This window comes from Physeter macrocephalus, chromosome 11 (assembly GCF_002837175.3).
Source record: "Physeter macrocephalus isolate SW-GA chromosome 11, ASM283717v5, whole genome shotgun sequence".
Taxonomy (NCBI): domain Eukaryota; kingdom Metazoa; phylum Chordata; class Mammalia; order Artiodactyla; family Physeteridae; genus Physeter; species Physeter macrocephalus.
The window spans coordinates 154,818,724-154,843,793 of NC_041224.1; the positions used below are offsets into that span (position 1 = coordinate 154,818,724).

General features: G+C 52.9%; 1 protein-coding gene across 2 annotated transcripts in view; it reads right to left on the reverse strand.

Annotated features, from left to right (window-relative positions):
* LTBP2 (latent transforming growth factor beta binding protein 2) overlaps positions 1–25,070 on the reverse strand; it is a 99,952-nt gene that overhangs the window by 71,505 nt on the left and 3,377 nt on the right. For both annotated transcript variants that reach the window (XM_055088616.1, XM_024133436.3), the window contains exons 2-3: positions 21,200–21,270; positions 8,399–8,645 (exon numbers count right to left, since the gene is read on the reverse strand). In XM_055088616.1, coding sequence (XP_054944591.1) covers positions 8,399–8,645; positions 21,200–21,270 — 318 coding nt within the window. The remainder of the gene's footprint in view (positions 1–8,398; positions 8,646–21,199; positions 21,271–25,070) is intronic.

Genomic DNA, 25,070 nt, shown 5'->3' on the forward strand with positions numbered 1-25,070 from the left:
TCTGTGCTTTGTGACCACCGAGAGGGGTGGGATAGTGAGGGTGGGAGGGAGGGAGACGCAAGAGGGAAGAGATATGGGAACATATGTATATGTATAACTGATTCACTTTGTTGTAAAGAAGAAACTAACACACTATTGTGAAACAGTTATACTCCAATAAAGATGTTAAAAAAAAAAAAAAAAACTTACAAAGGTGGTCAGGGAGGGCCTCAGTGAGGAGCTGCTCCTGAAAGTGACCCAGGCATGTACAGAAGGCATAAGTAAGTATCCCAGCCCACTGTCAGGACTGCAAAATAACAGCAATAACCAGCATTTGCAAGGCCCATTACAGTTCACAAAGCAATCTTTCACCCACAGTGTTTTAGTGGGTGAAACCTCCCAGAGAGGAAAGAATGATCCTTCCCTTTCTACAAATAGAGACATTAAGGCTTAATGAAGTTAAGTGGCTTGCCCAAGGTCACAAGGCTCGTTAGTGGCCTAGTTTGGAAACCAAATTGGGTATTCTGATTCTAAATCTTTTCAAAATAGTATAGTGAAGATCCTGAGGGTTGGGGAATTCCAGAAAAACCCCAGGGGGCAAGCTTGGGGGTCAGAGTTATAAAAACAAATCAGAAAAATATAAGATTAAAAAAAGAAAGAAAAGAAAATGAAGGAAGGCGTTCAAGCCCCGGAGGTCCTGAAAGCTTGACTCGGTCAGGATTGTAGGGTTGGGTCAACCCAGCATAGAGGCACCACTTGGTGGCCCTGAGGAAGGGGGTGACGCAGGATGAAAGATGTAGACTGATTAACCCCACTGCAGCCTTGCCAAGGAGGACTTGAGGCTTACCGTCAGGGAGAGCTTAAGGTCTGCCCTGGTGAAAGGCATCACGTGTCCTTGTAACGACCTTGGAAGCTGGTAAAGGGGGAGTAAGCACATTTCTCCATCAGGAATGGAAAATGGCCAGGCTGGAGGCCAGAGTCTGAGACCATTAACGCTTGACCTCAGAGAAGATCCACTTGCTGCTTCTGATTTACAAATATAGAAACTGAGGGGCTTCCCTGGTGGCGCAGTGGTTAAGAATCTGCCTGCCAATGCAGGGGACACGGGTTCGAGCCCTGGTATGGGAAGATCCCACATGCCACAGAGCAACTAAGCCTGTGTGCCTCAACTACTGAGCCTGTGTGCCTAGAGCCTGTGCTCCGCAACAAGAGAAGCCACTGCAGCGAGAAGCCCGCGCGCCGCAATGAAGAGTAGCCCCCGCTCGCCACAGCTAGAGAAAGCCCACAGGCAGCAATGAAGACCCAACGCAGCCAAAATAAATAAATAAAATAAAAATTAAAATTAAAAAAAAATAGAAACTGAGGCCCAGGGAGGACAAGGGACTTTTCCAAGATTTCCTAGCATGAGTTGGTCTCTCATCAGGTCCCAGGTGTATCGGAGAATAGCCTTGGGTCCGAGGGACTAGAATGAGGAGGAGGGAGGACCTACAGGGGCTTGTGTGGCCCAGAGGTGCAAGCAAAGGTGTGTGGCAGCATGCTGGAGCCCAGAGCGGAGGAAGGGAGCGGGAGGGCGGCGGCCGCAGCTGGAGCAAGGCTCAGAGGACCCCGGCAAGCCTTCAGACTGGCCCAGAGTCAGGATCTCCTGGGTTCCCAGGGCAGGCCCACCATCTAGCTGCCAACCTTCGTCCCGCCTCAGTTTCCCCATCTATAAGCCCAGATTGTGGGTTGGAGAAGAAAACCCCTTCTGGCAAACGGGGCATCTCACTGATTTGCCAGGGGCACGGGGGAGTAGGCAGGCACGGTAAGACATTTCACGTTTTTCGGACATCCCACTGACCTCTCTATGTGCGTTATTTCAGTGAATTCTCGCAACCACCCCCTGAGATGAGCATCCGTTTTCCCACTTCAGAGGACCTGAGTTTCAGTGAGGAGAAGCGACTTGCACGACTAGTTTGTGAGGACACTAGGGTTTAAATGCTGCCTGACTCCAAAGCCCAGCTCTTCCCCGGCACACACGCCGGGGTTGCCTCCTTGCACCTGCTGCCCTCTCCCCCGGTACCTCATTTGATTCTAGGTCATCCATCTCCTGGGCAAATGCCTTGCCCTTCTGTCAGGAAGGATGCCTGGGTCCCCTCTGCGGCGGCTCCCGGTGCAGACTGGCAGAGACCACCCCTTGGGGCAGAGTCCACGCACCCCCTGCAGGAGGCCTGGCAAGGCCTGGGGGTGAGGGGAGGCCGCACTCCCGCAGGAAACCTGCGGCCTCACCCTCCGCCACAGCAGGTTAAAGGTCACACGTTGGGAAGCCCACGAGGGCCCAAGTGGTGACGACGTGGGGCTGAACGATGCCGGGTCCTGCTGGGGAGGCGAGTCCTATGCCACCCACCCGTACCCAGTGGCCCGGCGCCCACCCCCGAGGCCAGGCCTGCGGCAGGAGCTGCACTAGTGCCCCTGCCCTTTCTCCCTCTCCCCACTGACAAAGGCCCCCCCGAGAGGCCGGCCACCTCCACCTCGGAGCCTGGTCAGCAGAATGGCGACATTGGGAACCCACTGCAGGGCTTGTGAGAGTAAAGGAGAGACCGCGGGGAGACAGCCAAGCTGCCCTCAGCCGGGTTGACTCCACTCTACTCTGGGCCTGTCGTGTTCGAGGTGCGGGAGATATGCTGGCAAAGAAGACAGATAACAGCTCTGTCCTCCTGGGCCTGACGTTTTACTGAGGTAAGAAATAAATACATAAGTAAAATACACAAGACGTTAGTGCTGTGGAGCAAAATAGTTGGATAGGAGTAGGGAGTGTTTGCGGGTGTGCAGTGTAAAATCAGGTGAGCATAGGTGGGGTTCCCACTGAGAAGGGAAGACCTGGAATGGGGAAGGAACCAAGCCATGTGTGTATCTGGGAAGAGGGTTTAATGTAGGTTGAATTGGGTCCCCGATCCCCCAAAAGATTTCTTGAAGTCCTAACTGCCAACCTATGAATATGAACTTATTTGGACATAGGGTCTTTGCAGATGTAATTAGTTAGGGTTAGAGGAGATTATACTGGATTAGGGTGGACCCTAAATCCAATGACTGGTGGCCTTATAAAAAGAATACCCGGGGGCTTCCCTGGTGGCGCAGTGGTTGAGAATCCTCCTGCCGATGCAGGGGACACGGGTTCGTGCCCCGGTCCGGGAAGAGCCTACATGCCGCGGAGCGGCTGGGCCCGTGAGCCATGGCCGCTGAGCCTGCGCGTCCGGAGCCTGTGCTCCGCGGCGGGAGAGGCCACAACAGTGAGAGGCCCGCGTACCGCAAAAAAAAAAAAAAAAAAAAAGAAGAATACCCCCCCTCAACACACACACACACACACACACACACACACACACACACACACACACACAATATGTGATGACAAAGGCAGAGATTAGGGTGATGCAGCTACAAGCCAAGAGACACCAAGGACTGCAGGGAGCCACCAAATGCTAGGGCAGAGGCATAGGACAGATTCTCCCGCGGAGCTTCCAGAAGGAACAATCCTACCAACTCTTTAATTTTGGGCTCTGCCCTCCTGAACTGTGAGAGAATACATTTCTATTGTTTTAAGCCGTTCTCTTTGTGGTCATTCACTATGGCAGCGCTAGGAAAGGAACACAGGGCTCCAGGGAGGCGGGACAGCAAGTACAAAGGCCCTGAGGTGGGAGCATCTCTAGCATATCTGAGGAAAAACCAGTTGGCCAGTGTGGCAGCCGCAGAGTGAATGAGGGGAGCGAGTGGTGAGAGCTAATGTTGGAGATGTCAGAAAGGTTCTGGGGGCCAGATCATTCATGTAGGGCCGCCCTTGTGGCAAGCCCTTGATAAGAGGAGCTATTACACTGCAGAGGGAGGGTCCCAACTGGCGTGGGCTGCAGTGTGTGGGTGTGGCTGACCCCCGGGATCTTTGTCCCCTGGTATTATGCCTTTGAATATGTATATAAATGGCAAAAGGAAATCAAGGTTGCAGGTGGAATTACAGTTGCTAATTAGCTGACCTTAAAATAGGGGAGAGTGTCCTGGGTTATCAGGGGGCTCATGTAATCATATAGGCCCTTAAAAGTGGAAGAAGGCAGAATAGTCAGTGAGAGATTCAGCTGAAGAGGGAGACAGAGGGCAGAGTTAAAACATGAAGAGTTCACCCTCTGTTGCTGGCTTTGAAGAGAGGAAGGTGGCCACAAGCCAAGGAATGTGGGTGGCTTCTAGATGTGATGGCTATCAAGTGACAGCCAGCAAGGAAGTGAGGCCCTCAGTCCTACAACTGCAAGGAAGTGAATTCTGCCAGCAAACAACCTGAATGAGCATGAAAACAGATTCTCCTTAGAGCCTCCGGGAACTCAGCCCTGATGATACCTTGACTTTAGCCTGGTGAGCCCCGTGTCAGATGTTTACCCTACAGAACTGTGGGATAATACATGTGCACTGTTTTAAGCAGCTAAATTTGTGGGGTGTGCAGGGAGGAGGAGATCGAGAAGAAGAGGAAGAGACCGACGGGGACAGTAAAAAGAAGGCTGACCCCAGCTGCCTTCTCAGGGAACAGCCCGCTAAGAGCCACGATCATGGGGCCCACAGCTTCCCAGACATATCCCTGCCAGGCCCCTCAACACTGTCCTCCAGGCCCCTTGTTGTCCAAGTGCTGATCAAGCCCGCTGAGGATGTCCCCAGGGCCTCACCTCAGAGTAAACCCAGTGGAGGTCCCCCCCATTCGGAGAATTGTTGTGACACCTCCCTCCCCCCCTCCCCCATAGGGCTGGTAAGACGGCCTTGGTGGAATAGCCAAGCCAGCCAAAAACCACTATTGGTGCTACTGCTGGATCACACCACCCCTGAGACTGGGCCTGGGCTCTAACTTCTCCCCAGAGCAGGTCTGCACACACACACACACACACACACACAGGCACCCCAGTTTTCTGTCTGCTTTTTGCCACACAAGTCCTCATGGCAAAGAGAACCAGCCTGCTGATGGCTAACATGTACTGAGCACTAACCCATATCAGGCACCCTACTACGTGTTCTACTCAAATGGTCTCATTTCATCGTCTCTGCAATCCTACCAGGTGGAGACTATTGACTCAGAGATGTTAGGCTCTTTTGCCTGATGTCACACAGCTCGTAAATCCAGAATTGGACTCCAGGATTCTCTGAATCCAAAGCCCAGGCTCAGAACCTCACTCCTCCAGGGCTGGTCCATGGACCAGCAGCATCAGCATCACCGGAGAGCATGTTAGAGATGCTCACCCCGGACCTGCCAAATCAGAAGCTGCATGTGAACACATTCCCAGGTGATTCACATGCCTGTTTCAGTCTGAGAAGCACGGTGTCAAGCGCTGTTTTCCAAGGCCTGCTGGTCCTCGACTGTTGTGACCACCTCCTCCTCCAATCTGTCAAGGCCCTTCCCAGCCACCTAGCTCTTGCTCCACAGGTGGGGTAGGCGCTCTGCCCAGCCTGGGGAAGAAGCCTGAACCCCGGGCTTGGAGGGAGCCTGCAGGCCCCCGCGGCCAGTCCAGGCTGCAGCTGGACAACATCAATCCACGTCTGGCTCTCTGTAGGGCGTGCTGCCTGCTGCCCCAGACTCTCCTGACCCCTCCCTCTCGTCTTCCTTCTGAGACACAAGTCTCCTGGCCTCTGTCTAGTGCTCTCCTGAAGGTGGCCTCTGTCCATCACCAGTCCCTGCAGTGTCTCTCCTCCCTGGACATTTTGCACCGTCTCCCCCCCACCCAGAATGCCCTCTGCATTTATGTCACTCCCTTATCTGGACACCAAGGGTCTGTCCAAGTTGCCATCAGGAGAGAGTCCAGAGGCTGCTTGGGAAAGCTAGCCAAGTTCACAGGAAATGTCTGACACCACCAGGCAAGTGGGATTTGGCCTCCCAAAGCAAAACACAGCTGGGCCAACAGTGGGCCGCTCGGACTTTCCCATTTTTCATGACATTGACGCGCCAAGGCAGAGAGAGAGAGAGAGAGAGAGAGAAAGATAGAGAGACATGGAGAGAGAGAGAGAGAAAGAGAGAGAGACATGGAGAGAGAGAGAGAGACTGGGCTGGCCTGGAGGCTGCAGCTCATTAAAAACATCACAGTAGCCCCTGGCCAGGGAGCCTGTGAAGCTCAAAAAGGACAGCCCTGCTGTGGGCCGGAGACCTCACCCCAGGCCTTCATCCTCCCCTGCCTCTTTCACACAGGGGACCTTTGCCGGGGGACCGAAGCCTCACAGAGCTGGTCCTCCTTCCCTCCCAGCCTCCTCCCCGCCCAGCATCGAGCCTCGTCCATTTCTTCATTTAACTCGTGTTGACCGAGCACCTACAGGGTACCAGGTGTGGTATTAGGTGCCAGGGACACGTTCATGAAAGAGGAGGACACAGTAGTCCCTGCTCTCATGGAGCTCCTGGTCCAGGGAGCAAATGCACAGACTGTCCCGAGGCAGAGTGCAAAGCGTGACACTGGGGGAGCATGGAGCCTCCTGACCTCCCGCACTCTGAGCACCACTGCGGGTGCTGCCCTTGGTTCCAGGGCAGCGTGAGGGTTCGGGGCCAAATGGGCCCTTGGTTAGGTAAGTCTTCTGTTGGGAGCGAGCGACAGAAGGCAATGCAGATTGAGCACTTCCTGCAAGCTGGGACTGCAGGAGGCGCTGTGGGGAAATCCAGGGTGAGCCGGAGGCGCTGCCCTCCAGGGCGCAGGCCACACCGTCTGATTGCAGACTCAGGGCGCAGACTCACAGCGATGTGTGTGTCACGTGTGCGCTGCAGGGGGTCAGAGCCTGGCGGATATGAGGGATATATATCCGCCTGGCGGATATAGGTGCTTTTTGGAGGAAGCGGGACTGGGCCTTGAAAGATAGAAGCGGGATAGGCTGGGAAGATGGGGCAGGGGATGTCAAAAGAGTCCTGACTCAAGGGTACAAGGGTACGGAATGACCTGCCAAGCAACCACCCCCAACACTCACTCGTGCACGCACACAGGGGATAAATGCACTATAAAACGAAGGAACCCCACAAGCCAAAAAAGAGCTTGCAGGGTGAAAGCCAGGCTGGAAGGACTCTGCTCTCGCCCTGCCCCGGGGCTGGCCCTGCAGCTGCCACCTCTGGGGCTCCTCCAAGTGCCTTCACACCAGGCCCACCCACCTTGGACCCAGAGCCGGGACCAATGAGAACAAGGCTCAGGCCCTGCCCAACTGGTCACAGCCAATCCCAGGCAGTTCACCCTGCCCCCTGCGTTGTCCACCTGGCCCTTAGCTCTGCCCCGCATCTCTGCCCCAGCGTCCTAAGGCCTTGGCTAGAGTTTGGCTCTTCTGGTTTTAACTTTGGGGCTCCCTAGGCCTGGACCCAAGTTCATTCTCCTGTTCTTTCTGCTCCTGGCTGCTCTCAGAAACCACCTGCTGGTTTGGGTGGCCAGGGCCCTGGAAACCCCCTTACCAAGACCCTGGTCTGCCCCGGCCCCCATTGCCCCTCCCCCTTCAGAGTTGCTGGACAGCCTTGAGCTCCTTTCCTTTCTCTCCTGAGCTTTCCCCACTGGGGACCTGGCCTCGAGGTCAGCCTCTTCTCCCTGATTCTCCCAGCTTCCTCTGGGAGGGCAAATCCTTTCTTTCCTGAGTTCAGCAAGACAAGGTTCAAACATTTCAGAAAGAACTTCCTAAGTAGGAAGCGAATGGAAAAACTAACCTGAAAAACCAAAAGGAAAACACAGCTCCCAGAAATGGACCAGTTTACAAAGTTCAGATTTCCTGTCCTGAGCTAGGAAATGTCTAGCCAGGATGGCTGGCAAGCGGGCCAGGGAATCTTGCCCATGAACACACCCCTTCCCACTTTTTAATCTTCTCCCTTCCCCTACATGCTTCGGCTGCCCCTCCGAGGAGAGAGGTTAGCACTGGTGGTGACTGAACTGAAGGGGCTTTTTCTGGCAGAGGAGTCCTTCCTGCATCACAGGGACCACAGGCAGAGAAGGCGGAGGCGGAGGCCAAACATTTATAGAGTTTACTATGTGCCAGGCACTGTTCTAAGCATTTTCCTCATATTAACTAACTTAACCCTTACAATACCATGATTATGATTATCATCATTTCCCCCAACTTACTGATGAGGAATCAGAGAGATAAGTAACTTGCCCATGGTCACCCACCTAGGAAGTGACAACACCAGGATTTGAAACAAGAGAGCCTGGTCCTAGGGATGTGCCCTCCTCAGCTCTCTCCATGGGGCCTGGAGAGTAAAGATTTCCCCTCCCACCTCCGCTGTGCACCCTGCCAGAGCCTGTGTCAACCCCCGTCCCTGCTCCCCTGCTCGCCACCCCTCTGGTGGAGCAGGAGGGAAAGGAGGACTCTCCGGCCCTCTCCACCAGGGTCTTCACCAAACGGGCCGAAGGAAGAAGCCCCTCCAGAGAGGCTGCGCCCCCAGACCGGAGGCCCCACTGAGGAGGGGACTCACCTGTCCAGCGGCGGCCGTGGTGCTGGTGGCCGCGCTCTGGCTGTGGTGCTTTCTCTGGCCGCGCTGCTCCTGCGCAGGTTGGGAGATCCCTCGGCTGAGCGTCGGGGTGCCAGCCTGGAGTTCTGGGGGTCGAATTCCTCCTCTGGAATGACCTCTTCACAGCGGGCTCCGCGGAAGCCGGAGCGGCACACGCAGAGCTGGGGCCGGCTGCAGGAGCCCCTGTTCTGGCAGGGCGGCTGGCACACGGCTGGAGAGACAGGGAGAGGGTGAGGGTCGCCTGTCAGCGTTGGACAACCCATCAAAGACTGAGTGACCCGTCACACCAGCACCCCCGGCAGAACACCCAACGTTGTGTTGTACATATACTTATGTCTGTCCATCTGGGGACCTGGCCTGCTGGTGTGGCTTCCTCGTCTCTCTGCCTTTGTGTGTGCTGTTTCCCCTCCCTGGAGCTGTTTCCCTTTCCTCTGCACTTTACCTAAGTGCTACTGTTCCCTCAAGGCCCCCTCCCTACCCCTGATGACCCCCCTCCAGCAACTGCTCCCTCCTCTGAACAGCTAGGACGCGTGCTCACCTTGCACAGCACTCATGCCCTATAGGCCACCGTCAGTGTGATGGGTTTGTTATGTATGTGTCTCAACTCCCTAACTAATAAGGTCAGCACCCTCAAGTGCAGCGACTGTTCCTTACACCTCTTTGCCCCCTTAACTCCTAGCATATGCCTAACAATGACACAATCAATGTTATTATTATTATTTTTTTTTTTGCGGTACGCGGGCCTCTCACTGTCGTGGCCTCTCCCGCTGCGGAGCACAGGCCCCGGACGCGCAGGCTCAGCGGCCGTGGCTCACGGGCCCGGCCGCTCCGCGGCACGTGGGATCTTCCCGGACCGGGGCACGAACCCGCGTCCCCTGCATCGACAGGCGGACGCGCAACCACTGCGCCACCAGGGAAGCCCACGATCAATATTATTTTTATTATGGCAGCTACTATCTGTTCAGTGCTACAACATGCGAGGAACTATGCTCTGCATACACTCTCTCGTTTAAGCTTAAAACAATCCTATACAGCAAGTGTGATTATGATTCTCATTTTACAAATAATGACTCTGAAGCTCGGAGAGGTTAAAAGACGTGCCTGAGGTCACCCAGCTAGGCAATGGTGGATCGAGGATCCAATCCAGGTCTGTGTGATGGAAAAGCTCAAGCTCTTTCCACCTTACCGCCTCCCAGCAGGGCTGAACCATCTCTAAACCTTGGCCTGGAGGTGATGATGAAACAAAAGGGATCTGTTGGCTTCAAGTCAGCCACCGAATGCACCCTTGGCCTGGGAAGCTGCACATCCCAGGTTGGCTCTGGTGGTGGAGACCACAGACCCTCAAACCCATCTCTCTCCAAAGCCCATACAGTCAATCTTAGATTGCGGGAGGACGTTTACCAGCTCCTGCATTCATTCAATGAACATTAACCGAGCACTCACTAGGTGTGAGGCCTGTGGTAAAGAGGATCCCTCTCTCAAGGAGTGTCCTGTTTCACATGGAAGCCAGGACATAGGTCATGTGATAAGTGTCGGCCAGAGCCTCTAACCCAGGCTGAGGCAAGAAAAGGAAAGTCAGGGAAGGCTTCCTGGAGGTGGTGATGCTGAACAGAGACAGCAAGGATGAGTAGATTGGGCATCGTGTCAAACAAGGGCAGCCTGTCTACTCAGGGGAGAGTGGGGAGATCATAGGTCTCGCTGCAGGATTCCAACGATGAGCTAGATCCTGAGGCTAGAGCATTTTCCTCAGTGCTTGGGCACCCTTTCCTGGCAGCCCCAGGCCTCCAGGTAAGCATACTGTGTGAGAGAATTGTAAACCTGAGCACTTCCCCAAACACAAACTGCCACCTTGGCAGGATTTTGGCCTATCACCTGGCTGCCACTCCACCTGCCCAAGCAGAGTCAGCTCCCACCTGACCACACGCCAGGCCACTGTTAGCACCACCACCAGAGACACGGTCTGCTGGGGCCAGCCCTGTAGCCAAACCAGGGCCAGCGAACACTGGGGAAGCAGGTTTGCCCAGGACAGGTGTCAGCCCTGGTTTATTTTGGGGAGGGAGTAGAAAGGCAGGGCCTGAGTGGTTTCCCATGTGGACCACAGTTACTACATCACTCCTAGCCCCTGAGATCCACACCTCTCTGCCAGCAAAGCCTGGCGTGGGTGAGGGGAAGGTCACACAGCCCTTCCCAGTCTCCGTGTCTCTTCTACCTCTGCGTGGGTGGTCCCTGCCCTTAAGACAGCCTTCAAAACCAGTTTAGCTTCTGTCCTTCCCCTCCTGGGCCCCAAGGATGGCCCATCCTTGACTTCAACAGTAAGATCTTTCTCTGTCTAGAAACCCAAGGCCCCAAATCCTGCAAGCCGAGCCCATGTATCCCCGAGACTCGCTTACTTCTGGTTCTGCCTTATTCGCCAATACATCCGCAAACATTTAGTGAGCATCCTCTCTCGGTCAGGCTGGGTGCCCGGGGGGTACAAAGACAACAAGGCTGGTCCCTGGGTGGAGGAAGCTCTGCCAGGTGGGGGGGTTCTCAGAATCATGGAGGCCTCTTGCCCCCAGGCACTTAGGTCCTCAATGAGGACAAGGGTTGGCAGACTTTGGCTGGTATGATGAACAGCTCACAGAAAGTGGGTGTTTGGGGGGAAACTATAATATTGGCATTTACATATGCATGTAATATTGTGGTGGATAAAAGTTCTAAAAGGCTTCCAAACCAGCCAGACTTGTTGGCAGAAATAAACCCGTTTGCGAAGATAACCTTTCTGGACCAATCCTTTATGAAACTGCACAGAGGCCAGATCTGCTAAGAAAGGTCCTCCAAGTGCTGGGTTTTCAGAGCCAGCTCTCACCAACTTCATTTGTATCCTCCTCTGTGTTGTCTTCATAAGTCTCAGCAGGAAGTGATTTCCTCACTACAGTGTTCAAGCATTTTGTTCTGAGCCAAGCATCTGCATTACAGGATTGGAGCATAAACTCCTCTCCTCTCTCTCCACTCCCCCAAAAGCCACCCCGCAAATGGCCCCAAATGGTGGCTCCAAGTGCCTGTCTGGGAAGGGCGTCCTTCTTAGGACAGTGTTTACTGGTCTGCCGTGAAACAAGAAAAATAAAAACAGTTTTCTGTGTTTCTTGTAATGCTATTTTTTCCCACTTAAAAAGTGTTTTTTATTTTGAGATTATTATTTTATTACTTTTTTGGTGTTAAAATGTTCTTTAAAATTAAAGGTGATGGCAACTGGTAGTTTGTTTTTCTAATATCCTCACTTAGCAAAAGGAAAGGTTGGCTATTGTACTTTGGTACCTAAGATGTTTGGGGATATTTACTAGTGCGTGAAATCCAAAAGTTTGGAACCCTTTGGGAAGGAGGGGGCGGCGATAGTGGTCATGTGCCTTTTGTTTAAAGGAAACTGAAGCAAAATATTCCTAAGTCAAATGAGCACAGATTTCAAAACTGAAGTATCAGAAAGGGGATCAGCCATGCAGAATCGCCCCATGGCAGGGGCTATTGCATAAAGCAAGGAAGGTAATGCTGAGGCACCCCGGAGAGGCAATTTCATGCAGTGCTGTGGGAATTTTAAGAGAGAAAATTCCCAACCATGGCAGGCTGGGCAGTCTTCATGTTTTGCTCTTGGAGCCTCATTCCTCCCATTTTCCCACAAGGGCAAAGGTCATGCCTTATACTTGAGAAATCAACACAGGATGGGGTATACGGCTTTAAGGAGTCTTCGGTGATTGATGACTGGTGACAGGTTACCAAGCATGGTGCCACGAGGTCCATGTTTAGCCATCGAGGACACACCCAGCCCCTCCCTGTCAGGGGCTGGCATCCTCAGGGCCCGAAGGTGATGCTGTTCCCAGCCTCCCTGTGCCCGCTCGCCAACGCCAGCCTTTAGCCATTCATAATTCGGGCTCCACCTGAACCCTGGCTTCTCCACACTCCCCTGGCACTCTCTTTCTCACTGAGGATTGGACATGTGGAAAGTTTCAGCTTTGGGAGTTCAGCTCTGTGGAGGTAGCAGTATGCCAAAAGAGAGGGGAATAAAAAGAAAACTCCTGAAATTACTTTGAAACAAGAAATAGAAGGCATCGTTCTCCACAACCCCCCACTCCTGGCTGTGCCCCTTCTACCTTCACACTCTGCTCCAGAACAGTCAAGCAGAGGTTTGCTCAGATTTTCCAAACAAAACCCCTGCCTTTGGAAGGAGACCAAATGCAGAATGGGCAGGCCTGGGGGAGAGTCTGGAAACAGCTCCCACCGTGCAGGCTGCTCCTACCATCCACTCAGAGCCCTTGTGACCAGCGACTTGGTAGCAAAAAGAACATGGGGTCGGGAGTCAGAAAGATTTGGTTTGACCCACCCTCCACCCCGCTCAGCCACATCCCAGCTGCGTGACCTTGGGCGCGTCTCGTCTCACTGAGATGCCTCAACCAGTGCCTCAGCTGTCTCATCCATAAAATGGGTCTGACAATTCCTGCCTCAAAGAGTTGTGTGAGTCTCAACAGAGATCATGGAAGTACTTTGTACTCTCTAAAGCTGTGCTGTCCAGTGCCGTCTAATGCTGTAGCCATGAGCTATATATGGCTGTTGAAATGGAAATTGATTAAATAAAATTTAAAATTCAGTTCCTCAGTTGCACTAGACACATTTCAAGGGCTCAATAGCCACATGTGGCTCATGGCTACCATGTTGGATGGCAAGATATAGAACATTTCCACAGAAAGTTGTATTGGACATCAATGCTAAGTTAAAAAACAAAAAAACCACACACCTAGTGGCAGAAGCAAGAGGGCTTCTGAACTTCTCTGCCATGACCTTTTTCCCAGGAAAAGGCAATGACAAGGCGGGCCCTGGTTAGAGAAACGCCCCAAGCACTGTGGTGCAGAGGCAGGGCTGCTCTTCAGGTGTTAAATACAGCCCGTCCCCTCTCTACCTCCTTCCACCCCGGCCAGGTAGGGCTTTCGTCATCAGCTCTCTCTCCTGGGATCTAGAGATGCCTTCTCCCTCCGTCAATTCCATTAGGTGAGGCACCGACTTTAGGGTGGGCCCCTTAAGCCTGTGCCCTCCTCCGAGGCCTCCAGTATCAGGCCCTCCTGTCTGGGAGATGAACCTACCTTCCAGATTAGACTCTGGGCCCAGCACCCCCATGCCTGAGGATCAGCTGGTCCTCAGATTAAACCTCCATCTTTCCTAAACTCTGTGTCAGTGGGACACTAAGGACCACCCCACTGAGTACCTGATCCCTCCCTCAGGATGGGGCCTTGTCCCTTCCACACCCAGAGGCCTTTCTAGGCAGGACGGTCACCTACCACCCTCAGTGCTGCCCTTCCCTGGGTGCCCCCTCACCTTAGACCCCTACCTGGAGGCCTCAGTTTGCCCTTGGAATTCACTTAACTGGGCGTCTACCTGTGACGTTGAGCTGTTTCTTCACAGCCTTGACCTTTGGTTTCCACAGAAAGGGGACCCTGATGTCAGAGCTCCCCGAGGCCAGGAAATCCCTCACTGGCCTTCACACACCCTCGGAATCCACTGAGGACTCTTTCTCTCCACACCCAAGCTCTGCCCAGGGGCTGTGTCCCCCAAGCCCCGACCTCAGCACCGAGCCCCCAGGCTGTGGGAGAAGTCAGGTCCTCAAGGATTCGGCCCACTCCCACCACAGCTGTTCTGGGGTTGCAGCTCAGGATGGCTGGAAACAGCACTGGGGCTCGGGCGCCAGCCAAGCGCCCTGCTCCAAAATAGCAGTTGTGTTCACATAAAAGCCTTTAATGAGAGAAAGATGCCGTTCTTGGCCCCTTGCGCACACTCTGCAGACGCCGTCTGGCAGGCCGAGAGGGCCTCTACCGTTTGGCGGCCGGAGGGGAGGAAGGAGGGTTGTGAGTCAGACCTTGGCCCCAGCCTCTCAGCATGGACCGCCCTGCTAATTGCATTAACAAACACTGAGATACTGGGCCAGTTGGGGGCCAGGGGTTGGGGCAGAGAGCAGCCCCAATTCCCACCGGCTCCAGCAGGCATGAGGAGGGGACCACTGGGCAGGGCTCGTGGCCCAGGGCAGAGGTCTGGGTTTGCCTGTAGCTCCTGCCCTAGAGCAGATGAGTTACCTGTCCATCCCCATCACAGCCCTGAGGGCTTTGTCTGGGAGGAGGCAGGGATTTAAAGGCCTCAGTGCCAGAGAGGCCGGGGAGATGAGAGAAGATGGGGTACTGGAGCAGCCCCCATCAGGGACAAGCCCGGGGACCCAGCCTTTTCCAGGGGAGCAGCTCCAGGGCATGGAAGACAGTTCTGTGGCTGACATGGAGCCATCCAAGCCCTTCTTCAGCCACACCAGCTCCGTGCCCAGGACCCATGAAAGTTGAGAGGGGAAGAATACACCATTCCCATTTACAACTCAATGAAGGCGAGGGCAGAAGTGTGGAGGAGAGAGCAGCCTTATAGTCAAAGAGACCTGCATTTGAATTCCAACCCCACGACCTCAGGCAAGTTCCTTCACCTCTGAGTCTCAGCATGCGTCCAACATTTACTGTTTGCTTAGGATGGTAAGCAAGACAGACAGTGTCTTTTTCTTCATGGAGCCCCCAACTTAGAGAAATTCATAAAACAAGCAAAAAAACAAGCAGAGGAAGAGAAATTGGGATATGAATGGTGGAAGAAACAATATAGGGGCTGGGATCCAGAATAACAAGCCGGTTGGGGGCAGCTCTAGACAGAGCGGTTAGGGGAGCTGGAAACGAAGACGAGGAGCAGCCGCATAAAGAGACAGGAAAAGCAAACAGAGAGAGCAACAGGTGCAACAGCCTGGGGGCAGCACATTCCAGGAACCCAGGCTGGATCTGGTGAGTGAGGGGCTGACAGACGAGGCTGGACACACCGCCCCAGGAAGGTTTCAGTAGGGATGCGTTACGATCTAATTTACAGAGAAAGAACTGGAGAGTAAGGGGCCAGTGGGAGCAGTCAGCCAGCTGCAGTCAGTCACCCAGGAGAGCATGCTGGTGCCCGGAACTAGAGAAGCAGCGGGGGGGCGCGGGAAGCAAACAGACTCTCACGAGATTTAGGAAGTAAGGCAAACAGGGCTCAGGGATGGACTGGATAGAAGCCTGAGCAAGAAGAGGTGTCCTGAATGGTCTGGCTTAAGCATTCACACAGATGGAGATGCCGCTATCAGGATGGGTAAGACCTGGGCAGGAATATTGGCTCAGAGGGAGGGAAACGATGCGCTCGCTTGGGACAAGTTGGGGTGGGGGGTGGCTGGGAGGCATCAAGAGCAGATGTCGAGGAGGCGGCAGGACGAAAGGAGCCTGGAGGTTGGAGGAGAAGTCTGGCTGAAGATGTGTATAAATCTGAGTGTCATCAGCCCAGAGATGATGTTTACATCCATGAGAATGCATTAGATCATTCCAGGAGCAGTGCAGTGAGAAAGAAAATAAGAGGACCCAGAACTCGGTCCTGGGAAACCCAATGTTTAGTAGCTGGGTAGAGGAGAAACAGCAGCCAGGGACACAGGAGGGGGCCGGACAGAGAGTGATGTGATGACCACTCACAGGGTGAAGGGAGTTGAAGGGTTTAGCGTGGTCCCTGGCACAGGGTGAGCATTGCCACTCTTATTGTTGCGTGTTCATTGTCTGGCACAGTGTCTACTAGTACTCAATAATGGGGGGGGGAATTAATGCTATGCTTGCTTCATATGGCCCCCTCTTTGCGTGAGGGATTTAGAAGATCTGGGGAAAGTCCTGAGGCAGCCCAACATCAAGATGTTAGGTAGAAAAGGAGAAGCCAACCAAGGAGGTGACAAGAGGCAGCTGAGGAAGGCAGAAGAAAACCTCCAGGTCACCTGTGAAATCATTCACCCACTCAGTCCTTTAACAAACATGTATCAAATAGGCACTCTGCTGGTATCAACAGGATACAGCCCCTGGCTTCAGGACCCCCTGAATAAAAGCATCTCCTAAATACTCCTTTAAGCAAAAAGCCTTGGGGGCATACACCTGCTTACCAGGAGGATCTAAGGTACCTCTACATGGTCAGGGGAGAGGTGGGCAGTGTCTCTTGCTAGGTCTGTACCCTTCATGTTAGTTGGGTCTCCACTGAAGTCATGTGATTATCCCCCTTAACACCTTCCATTTTCCTCTCCACCACTCCCACCAACTGCTGAGTTTCATCGGATGGTTCATCCAGAGATGAGCCATATGTAGACTCAAGCCTCTGGCTTCTGGCAGTTCCTAACCAGTCAGTAAAGAACCTGCAAATCCCACCCCTGCCCTGACCCTTTTCCCCAACATTTGTTCAGCACTTACCATTATGAGGTCGATTTCTTTGCATATATCTCCTCTGTAGATTCTTATAACTACTACAGGTGCTATTCTGATCCTCATTTGACATATGGAGAAACTGAGGCTTAGAGCAGTCCTGCAACGTGCCTGAGATCACCATGCTAGTAAGTGATGGAGCAACGGTTTGAACTCGGGGATTCTGGCTCCAAAGTTGGGTGGCTATAGTCTTGCCCTTTGGGATGGGGTCATTTACAGGGCTGGGATGGGTGGGCCAGGGGAACTCCCTCAGGGAAGCCCAGGAGAAGCCCAGATCAGGAGGGATGAGGGTCTTCACAGCACTGAGATGTGGCCCAGGAGGCATGCGCACACAGGCTTGGGACTGAAAGGCAAGCACAAATGCCTAGGCCATTCCAGGGTCTCCTGAGCATCGTGGGGAGTTTTCCCAAAGGGCTGATGAATCCGGGGCAGCAGAAGGGGACTTCTCTGCACAGGCCTGGGAAAGGCCCTGTGTTATTCAGCACATTCTTGTTGAGCCTTTACCTTGCATCCAATGAACACTTGCCACTGTGCTGCATGTTATGGGCTGTTAGACACAGTCCCTGCTCTCAACATCAAGGCCAGACATGTACAGAACACACAGAACATGCCAGGCCTTGAACGAAACACTTGCCCTAAGTTATCTCATTTGTTCCTTAGAATTCTCTGAGGCAGGGACTAATATTAGTCATATTTCACAGGAAAAGAAACTGAGGCACAGAAAGCTTAAGCATCTTGCCCAGGGTCCTGTAGCTAAGTGATGGAGTTGGCATTTAAACCCAGGCAGGCAGCACAGCCTCCTGGGTCTAGGTTAAAATAACAACTAAACTTACCATGTTCCAGGCTCTCTACACACACGTGCTCGTTTCCCAGGAGCACGGTGTTAAGCCCTATCCTCTGGAGCAGGCTACCTGGATTCACACCCAGGCTCTACTGATTGCCAGCTGCATGACTTGGACAAATAGTTAACCTCATCTGTAAATGGGGATAAAGATCAAATCTAGTTTACAGGGTTGTTGTGAGGATGAAAAATTAATAATAAAGTTCTGATGCACAGTAAGAGCTGCAGTGTGTTATTATTATTAATTCTCAAAAACAGCTCTATAAAGATTGTTATACCCACTTAATAGGTGAGGCGCTATGGCTGGAAGAGGGCCAGGCACTTGCCTGAGGACACAGAGCTGGGATTCAAATCCATGACTCGTTGAATGTGGCACCAGAATCTAAAGCACATGCTCTTAACTTGGATGGAGCCTTACTGCTGGGGTGGAGGGGAAGATGGTAATCCACTTAGCCCCCTCCTCAATAGCCTTCTCCCCAGAACAGCCCCAGCCCCCGTGCATCTAAGCTGAGATAAAATGAGAAGCCAAAGAATTCTTCAAATCCTCTTCTGCAGTGTGAGCCTTCAGAAGCCTCCCAAAGGCTGTGTGTGCATTGGGGCGAGCCAGTCTGGGAAGACTGTATAGTCTTCCAAAAACCCTAACTGTAAACAGGACCCCGGCACCCCACACCCTACAGTGCTTCCCCTCAGCTGAGAGGGCTGGCAGGCCCCAGTCAGCTGCCTCCACAAATACATAAACACACAAATTGTGTGGCAGAGCTGGCAAAGCCACAGAAGGAAAGGCAGATACCAAGACCAGAGGAGGAGATGGAGGCACAGCTCCAGACCCCTCCAGGGTGCAGAGAGAAGCTGGGCTTCTAGCAGTGGACACCTGCAGACACAGTGGGTCCCCAAGGTCCAGTGACTGGACAGGGATGAAGAAAGGGGCTTGCCAAGGAGATGGCTGGTATGTTACAGCACCCTAGGAGTCTGTGAGAGGGGGCAAGTGGGAGTCAGGGGTGGTCCAGGGGACAAAGTCCATCACTCGCTACGCATGGGCAGTGGGTTGGACCCACAGATATCTGGGAGAGACCAGGGGATGGATTGAGTCACCACACTGTTCTGGGACTAGACTTTATTCTTGGCAGTTGGGGGGATGTCACACACCCCTCCCTGTCACCACCGCCCCGCGGCCAGGCCAGGAGAGACACCCCACATGTGGGAAACCACTAGGCCAGAGTCCTGAGCATTCCCCGGCATTGGCAGCCTCTGCTCCAGCCAGAAGGGCAGCTTTGGGGAGGGGATAGGGAGACGCAAACCACGGGGGAAGCAGGAGAGCCAGCTGACAGGGCGTGGAACCAAGAGCCCCATATTTGACAGAGCTCCGGACCTAGCCATCCAGGGCCAACACCCCACTGCCCACATGGTTCTCATCAGGGTCATCAGCAGCAAAATAGCAGCAAGCAAACAGCGCTGGGCCCAGCTAATTAGCACACAGACCTTCAGTGGGCAAGCCAACTTCGTGTGGGAAAGGCTAAGGCCCAGTGGCAATTCCTCCAGGAGCGCTGCCAGCCTGTGTGCCAGGGTCACAGTTATGACCAGGGGAGCAGCGGAGGGCTGGGGAGAGAAACAATGGGGCTGAGGTCCCCTGGGGTGGAGTGGATACTGACAGCAGGCTGGAGCAGCACCCGCTGCTCAGGGCACGAGTGTGCACACACACGTCAATTCTGACGATCTGCAGATTCACCCAACCTCGAGTTTCCAGTGTTGAAACCCCAGATTGGCAGAGAATGAGCTGCAAAGTCATTAGAAAGTTAGGAAACCGAGAACCTTCAGGGCTGAAGGGCCAGAGCGAGGCCCATGCCCAGACCCCTCGGGCAGCTGTGGAGAAGCCCACCCGCTCTGAAGCCACCCTCCCCAACTTCAACTCAAACCTCAGCAACACTCTCTGCTAAGCTCTATAGAACTTATGGGCCCTCCTCTTCATCTCCAGCCCCAAACCCCACCCCGGGCCTCAGCTCCAGGACTCGGAGTACTACTGTCTCCTCGGGCACGTTTCCTAACCAAACTGAGCCTCGGTTTCCTCGACTATAAGCAGGATAGATGATCAGTAAATACTCATGTTATAGGATTGGGAGACTTAACTAAGATGATGTATGTGAAGAGCTTAGCACAGTGTTGGGCGTATAGTAAATCCTCGGCTGTTAGCTAGTAGTAGTAGTAGTTGTTATAGTAGTAATGGTGGTAGCAGTAGTAATGGTGGTAGTAGTGGTAGCAGCAGCAGCAGCAGCTGTAGTAGTAATGATGGTAGTAGAGGTGGTAGTAGTAGTAGTGATAGTGGTGATGGTGGTAGTAGTAGTAATGGTGGTAGTAGTGGTAGTAGCAGCAGCAGCAGCAGCTGTAGTAGTAATGATGGTAGTAGAGGTGGTAGTAGTAGTGGTAGTAGTAATGGTGGTAGTAGTAGTAATGGTGGTAGTAGTGGTAATAGCATCAGCAGCAGCTGTAGTAGTAGTGACGGTAGTAGAGGTAGTAGTAGTAGTGATGGTAGTAGAGGTAGTAGTAGTAGTAGTAATGGTAGAGGTGATGGTGGTAGTAGTAATAGGAGGTAGAGGAGGAGTAACAAAGGAAATAGTAGTACACGGCCATCCCCAGTTCACAGATGCAGAAAGTGAGGTCCAGAAAGATGAGGTAAGATATCTGGCAGCAGAGTGTGGAGATTAAGAAGAGGGACCCTAGAGTCAGGTTACCTGAGTTCAAATCCCGCCGTTTCCAGGCCATGTGACCTTGAGCACGTGACTTGTCTGTGCCCCAGTTTCCTCACCTGCCAAAAGGTGAGTGGCTCTCCCCGCCCCACAGGACGTGTGAAGTGAGTCTTGCACAGAGCGAGCGCTGCATAGCTACTGGCTCTCGTGTTGCTGTCACCTCCTCCGAGGGCGCCATCAGTGGAGGCTAGAGCACAGAGCCCGGCTCTTCCTACCTCACTCCTTGGTCTCCACATAACTAAGATGACTACCCTCTTTCTTCTCATCTGGGCCAGTCTGCCAGGCTTTGGAGTGGTCCAAAGGAAGACTGCTCCAGACACAGGATCAAAGCCTCATCTGACCGTCCTGGTAGGATGCCCGCCAGGGGCCAGAGGAGAGGTGGATTCCCCTAGCACGGCGCTGGGAGTGGTCCCCCCAGGAATGTGCGATGCAGAGGCTCTGGGGCCAGGTGTGTTCCGCAGACCACAGGGGTATGTGAGCACCACAGGGCAAGTTGGGGAGGAGCCCCAACACAGTGGAGCAGCAGGTGCGGAATATAGGAAGTTTTACAAACAAGAGCGGGGATTTTATTTGAAAAGTCATCTTCAGTTGGAGCCTTTTTTTTTTTCGCCATGCCATGCAGCTTGTGGGATCTTAGTTCCCCAACCAGGGATTGAACCCAGGACCTTGGCAATGAAAGCGCCAGTCCTAACCACCAGACCACCAGGGAATGCCCTGGAGGCATTTTCAATCTCCTCTCTTCCACTGCCTCCCCCCTGGAGAGGGGCTACCTGCTCAGGAGGCAGATTGGGGAAGACACTTGTGCTCCCCGCACAGGTTCTGGAGTCCCCATGCCCCGCCCAGCTCAAGGAAGAGAGAGGGAGAGGGTGGATGCGGTGGAGGCACTCACGTTTGATACAGTGATTGGTACTGTTTGCTGTTGTCCATCCTGGGCAGCACTGTCCCCCGCAGACATTCCTCCTGCGGGGTCACCAAAACAGGGTCAGCATAGGGTGCTCAGAGCGGGACTATTCACAGAGCTTTTCTGATGGTCCCACCCTCTACAGGCAGGGCCTGGGGGAACTCTGCCAGGCCGGGCACTGTCCCCCTTCTCTAGGGAGGCCGCATGGCCCATGGGCGGGCGCTTTGGGGTCCTTCGCATCTAAGATTGGATCCTGACTCTGTCATTCTCTGCATGAGCTTGGGAAGCCTCATTCTTTTCATCTGTACAATGGAGATAATAATACCTGCTTAATGTTGTTGTGAGGATTAAATGAGATAGGATATATAGCCCATGACACACTGGCACAGGCATCACGAAGATGATCAAAAAGCAAGTTCAGAGTGGCTCAGTCACTTGCCAAGACTAAACAATAAGTAAATGCCAGAGACAGATTCAAACCTCAGTTGACCCAACTCTAAGTCACGCTCCAAATCCACATGGCCTCTCACCAAAAAATTATCACCATGGCCCTTGCCAACAAATGCTGATAATCCAAGGGAAGCTGGAAAACACACCCAAAACAGCCTTAAGGACATACATATGCATCACCTGCCAACAAATGCACACTGGGAGGAGCCTTAGCCCTCTGGCAGGCTGGTACACGGTCAGCCGGAGCACTGGGTGGGACAGAGGAGCTGGAGCTCCAGCATTTCTCTTTAAGAGGAGCTGAGGAAGTGGCAAGCTGGTAGGAAGGTGGGGCTGGGGACTCGGGGTAAGCTGCTCTGCGTGGTGAGCACACTTTTTATTTGGGCAGGCTGATAGGACTTACTTGGTGGGAGATAGTCCTTCCCCCAGCTACGCCTTGGTGCTGGCACCGAGACACCTGCAGGAGACACTGACCAGCAGTTGCCACCGGGGCCACTCGCCCAACTCACCCAAACTCTGCCCTCAGGTGCTGAGTGAGGCCCCTGCAGCACCAGTATCCTTCACCCACCCTGACTGTCAATCTAAAGACCCAAATGCCCGGACAGAGGTGACTTCCCGAGAAGGGCTCTCTTTGGAGAAGACCTCTGGGGCCCTGACCCCTCAGCTCAGGCTGGGCCTGGCTCTGCCTCACAGACGCCACCATTGCCATCAGAAATTGTCTACTGAGCACTCGCTGAAACTCAGGGGGAGCGGGGCAGCAGAGGTACGGAGCCCAAGGGTGGGGTGAAGGACAGACCAGGGGGCCGTTCCTGTGACCTTTGTGGCCAGCATGGTGAGCATCTGGTCCCACTTGGGAGTTTGTTTGACGTTTGTGTGGCCCCCAAAGCTTGTGTGGTTTTTGAAACCTTACGAAACATTCAAAATAAATTCCTGCAGCTTGAAAAAGCTGAGGCCCATTCCTGGCCCTTTGGCCCAAAGCTGTGGGGAGCTGCCCCCCAGGGAGGCCCCAGAATGTCCTCCCAGCCAAGGGCTGTGTCATTTCAGCCACCTCGAAGCCCCTCTGGACCTCTGCCTTCATCGGCTTCCTGGTTCCCTGAAGGCCTCTCCCCCATCAGGGCCCAAGTCACTGGGTTCTGGGGAAGGGGCTGGTCCTCACAGCCAGGGCTTCTGAGTGTGTGCCTTGGCTGGAGGGGGGACCACCCACCCATTGGTGAGTCATCACCCCCTCTGGTGGTGACAAGGCCTCTTAGAGGCCTGAGAGGTCTGAGAAGGAAGCAGACAGCAAGCCCTGGGCGTTTTCTAAAAACTAGGGTCTGTGGGAGTCCAGAGAGCACGGACTGAGGGGCCCACCTGGCTGAGAGGTCATGGCGTGGAGCCCAGCTCAAGGAGGCCCCCTGAGCCTGCTGGTACCCTAGATGCCTTCAGAATGGCTACGGAGCCGACTGTAGGAAGGCAGCAGCTCGGCCTGCCCTGCCTGACCCCGGTAGAGCCCTCAAGGCCGTCAGGGCCACAGTGAGAACTGGTCAGAATCAAAGCTGCCAAGCAGGGGGGCAGGGCTTGGCTAAGCGGGCACTCGAGAGGGATACAGGAGCCCAGCCAGAGTCTCGGGTACAGGCTCAGGGAGGTGCCCGATGGGAGATACCATTCCGTGGGCTCTCGCTAGTTGGAGAGAGCAAATGAGCCTGACTAGCTGGGGCCAAAGACTCAGTGGTTCTGACTCTCTGGAAGATACCACTCAGAGATTATATAAGCCCAGCCTTCCAGGCCACACCACTCAGCAAACATTAGCCCAGTATCCAGCATCATTGCCCAACCCCTCTGGCTAACAGCCTAGGACAGCTGCTGTTCCACCTGGAACAAATCTGGTCATACTGGTCCTTTGTTATAGACGCCTCAAGGCTCTCCACTGGCCTCTACAAAGCCAACCGGACCCCTCCTGCCTGTGGAGTCTAATTGCCCCCCTTCCCGCCTTATCTCCATGGCCACCTACAACCAAAACTATGATCCTCCAAATATACGAAGTTTGTTGTCCCCCAGCTGCACTGTATGTGGGCACATTTTGATGCCTTTGCTTAAGCTGCTCTCTCTGCCTACCCTCTCTTCTTTGCCGACTGAAATCCGTGGCACCGCTCCAAGACTTCCAGATCAAATGTCACCTCCTTTGCGTAAAACCTCCCCTGACATCTACCCAGCCTTCCCCATTCTCCAGCCGCCACACCATTTAGCACTGATTACCTCAGGCTGTTGGTGTATGCCTCTGTCTTGAGTACCTTGAGGGTTCTTTCTTATTCCTCTTTGTGCCCCTAGAGTCTAACATAGTGCCTGACATGTGGTTTACTTTTAATACCTCTTTGTTTCACTTAATCCAATGTTTCCCAGCACACTTCTGGTAGGAAAGGGAGTGTGACGTTTCCATAATCACAACATGCAACAATGCTGAATCACACAGCGAGAAAGTGATTCCCTTTTTAGTGATCGTTCGAGTCTGATTAGACCAGTGGGAAAAAATCTCTGTTGGAGGTTGGGTCTTCATGCCAGGTTCTCTCTCCAGCCCTTGCCAATTGCCCTTTCCAACAGGGAGAACTACAGGGCTGAACTTCCTATGATAACGGTATTTGACTAGACTTTGAGAACATTTTGTTTTCATTTCAGTTTTCCTACAGTTTTCTCTTTATGACAAGTGGTACTATTTTCAGCTTACGATAGTGATACAAAGTGTCCTTGAAAATGGATTTATTTATGTAGTAAAATGCCAAGCACTGTTTGTAATACCAAAATATGTAACTCATCTAAGTGTCCAAAAACAGAAAGATGAATAAATAAACTGTGGTATATTCAGACAATGACATAATAACCAACAACTAAAATGAATAAACTTGGGCTGATTATATTAATGTAGTTAAATTTCAAACATCTAATGAGGATTGGAGAAAGCAAATTGTAGAGGGATAATGCAGCATAGTACCACTTATCTAAGTTTAAAATATGCAAAACAATATTGTGTATGTTATGGAGGCATGCATCTGTAGTAATGGTATAAAAACATAGATTGGAATCATGGGTAAATTCAAGGTAGTGGTTAACTCTGGGGAGAGAGGGAGACAAATTTATAGAAGATATTTCGACTAAAAAAAATCAGAAGCAAAATAGGCCCAAATATTAAGGTTTGAAAAAGCTGGATTGTTAGTTGTATTATTTCCAATACTTTTTGTAGGTCTGTATAAAACTTCATAATATAAAATACTTAAAAGTAAATAAAACACAAAATCCTGTTATTTTAAGTTTATAAATTTAAGAAAATAATAGAACAAGGAGGAAAAGATAGAGGAAAATATTATTAAGGTGGTATGCTGTGAGGCTAAGCTTAAGAAACACTGAATGCTGGGAAACAATGGCTTAAAAAGTCCCCTAA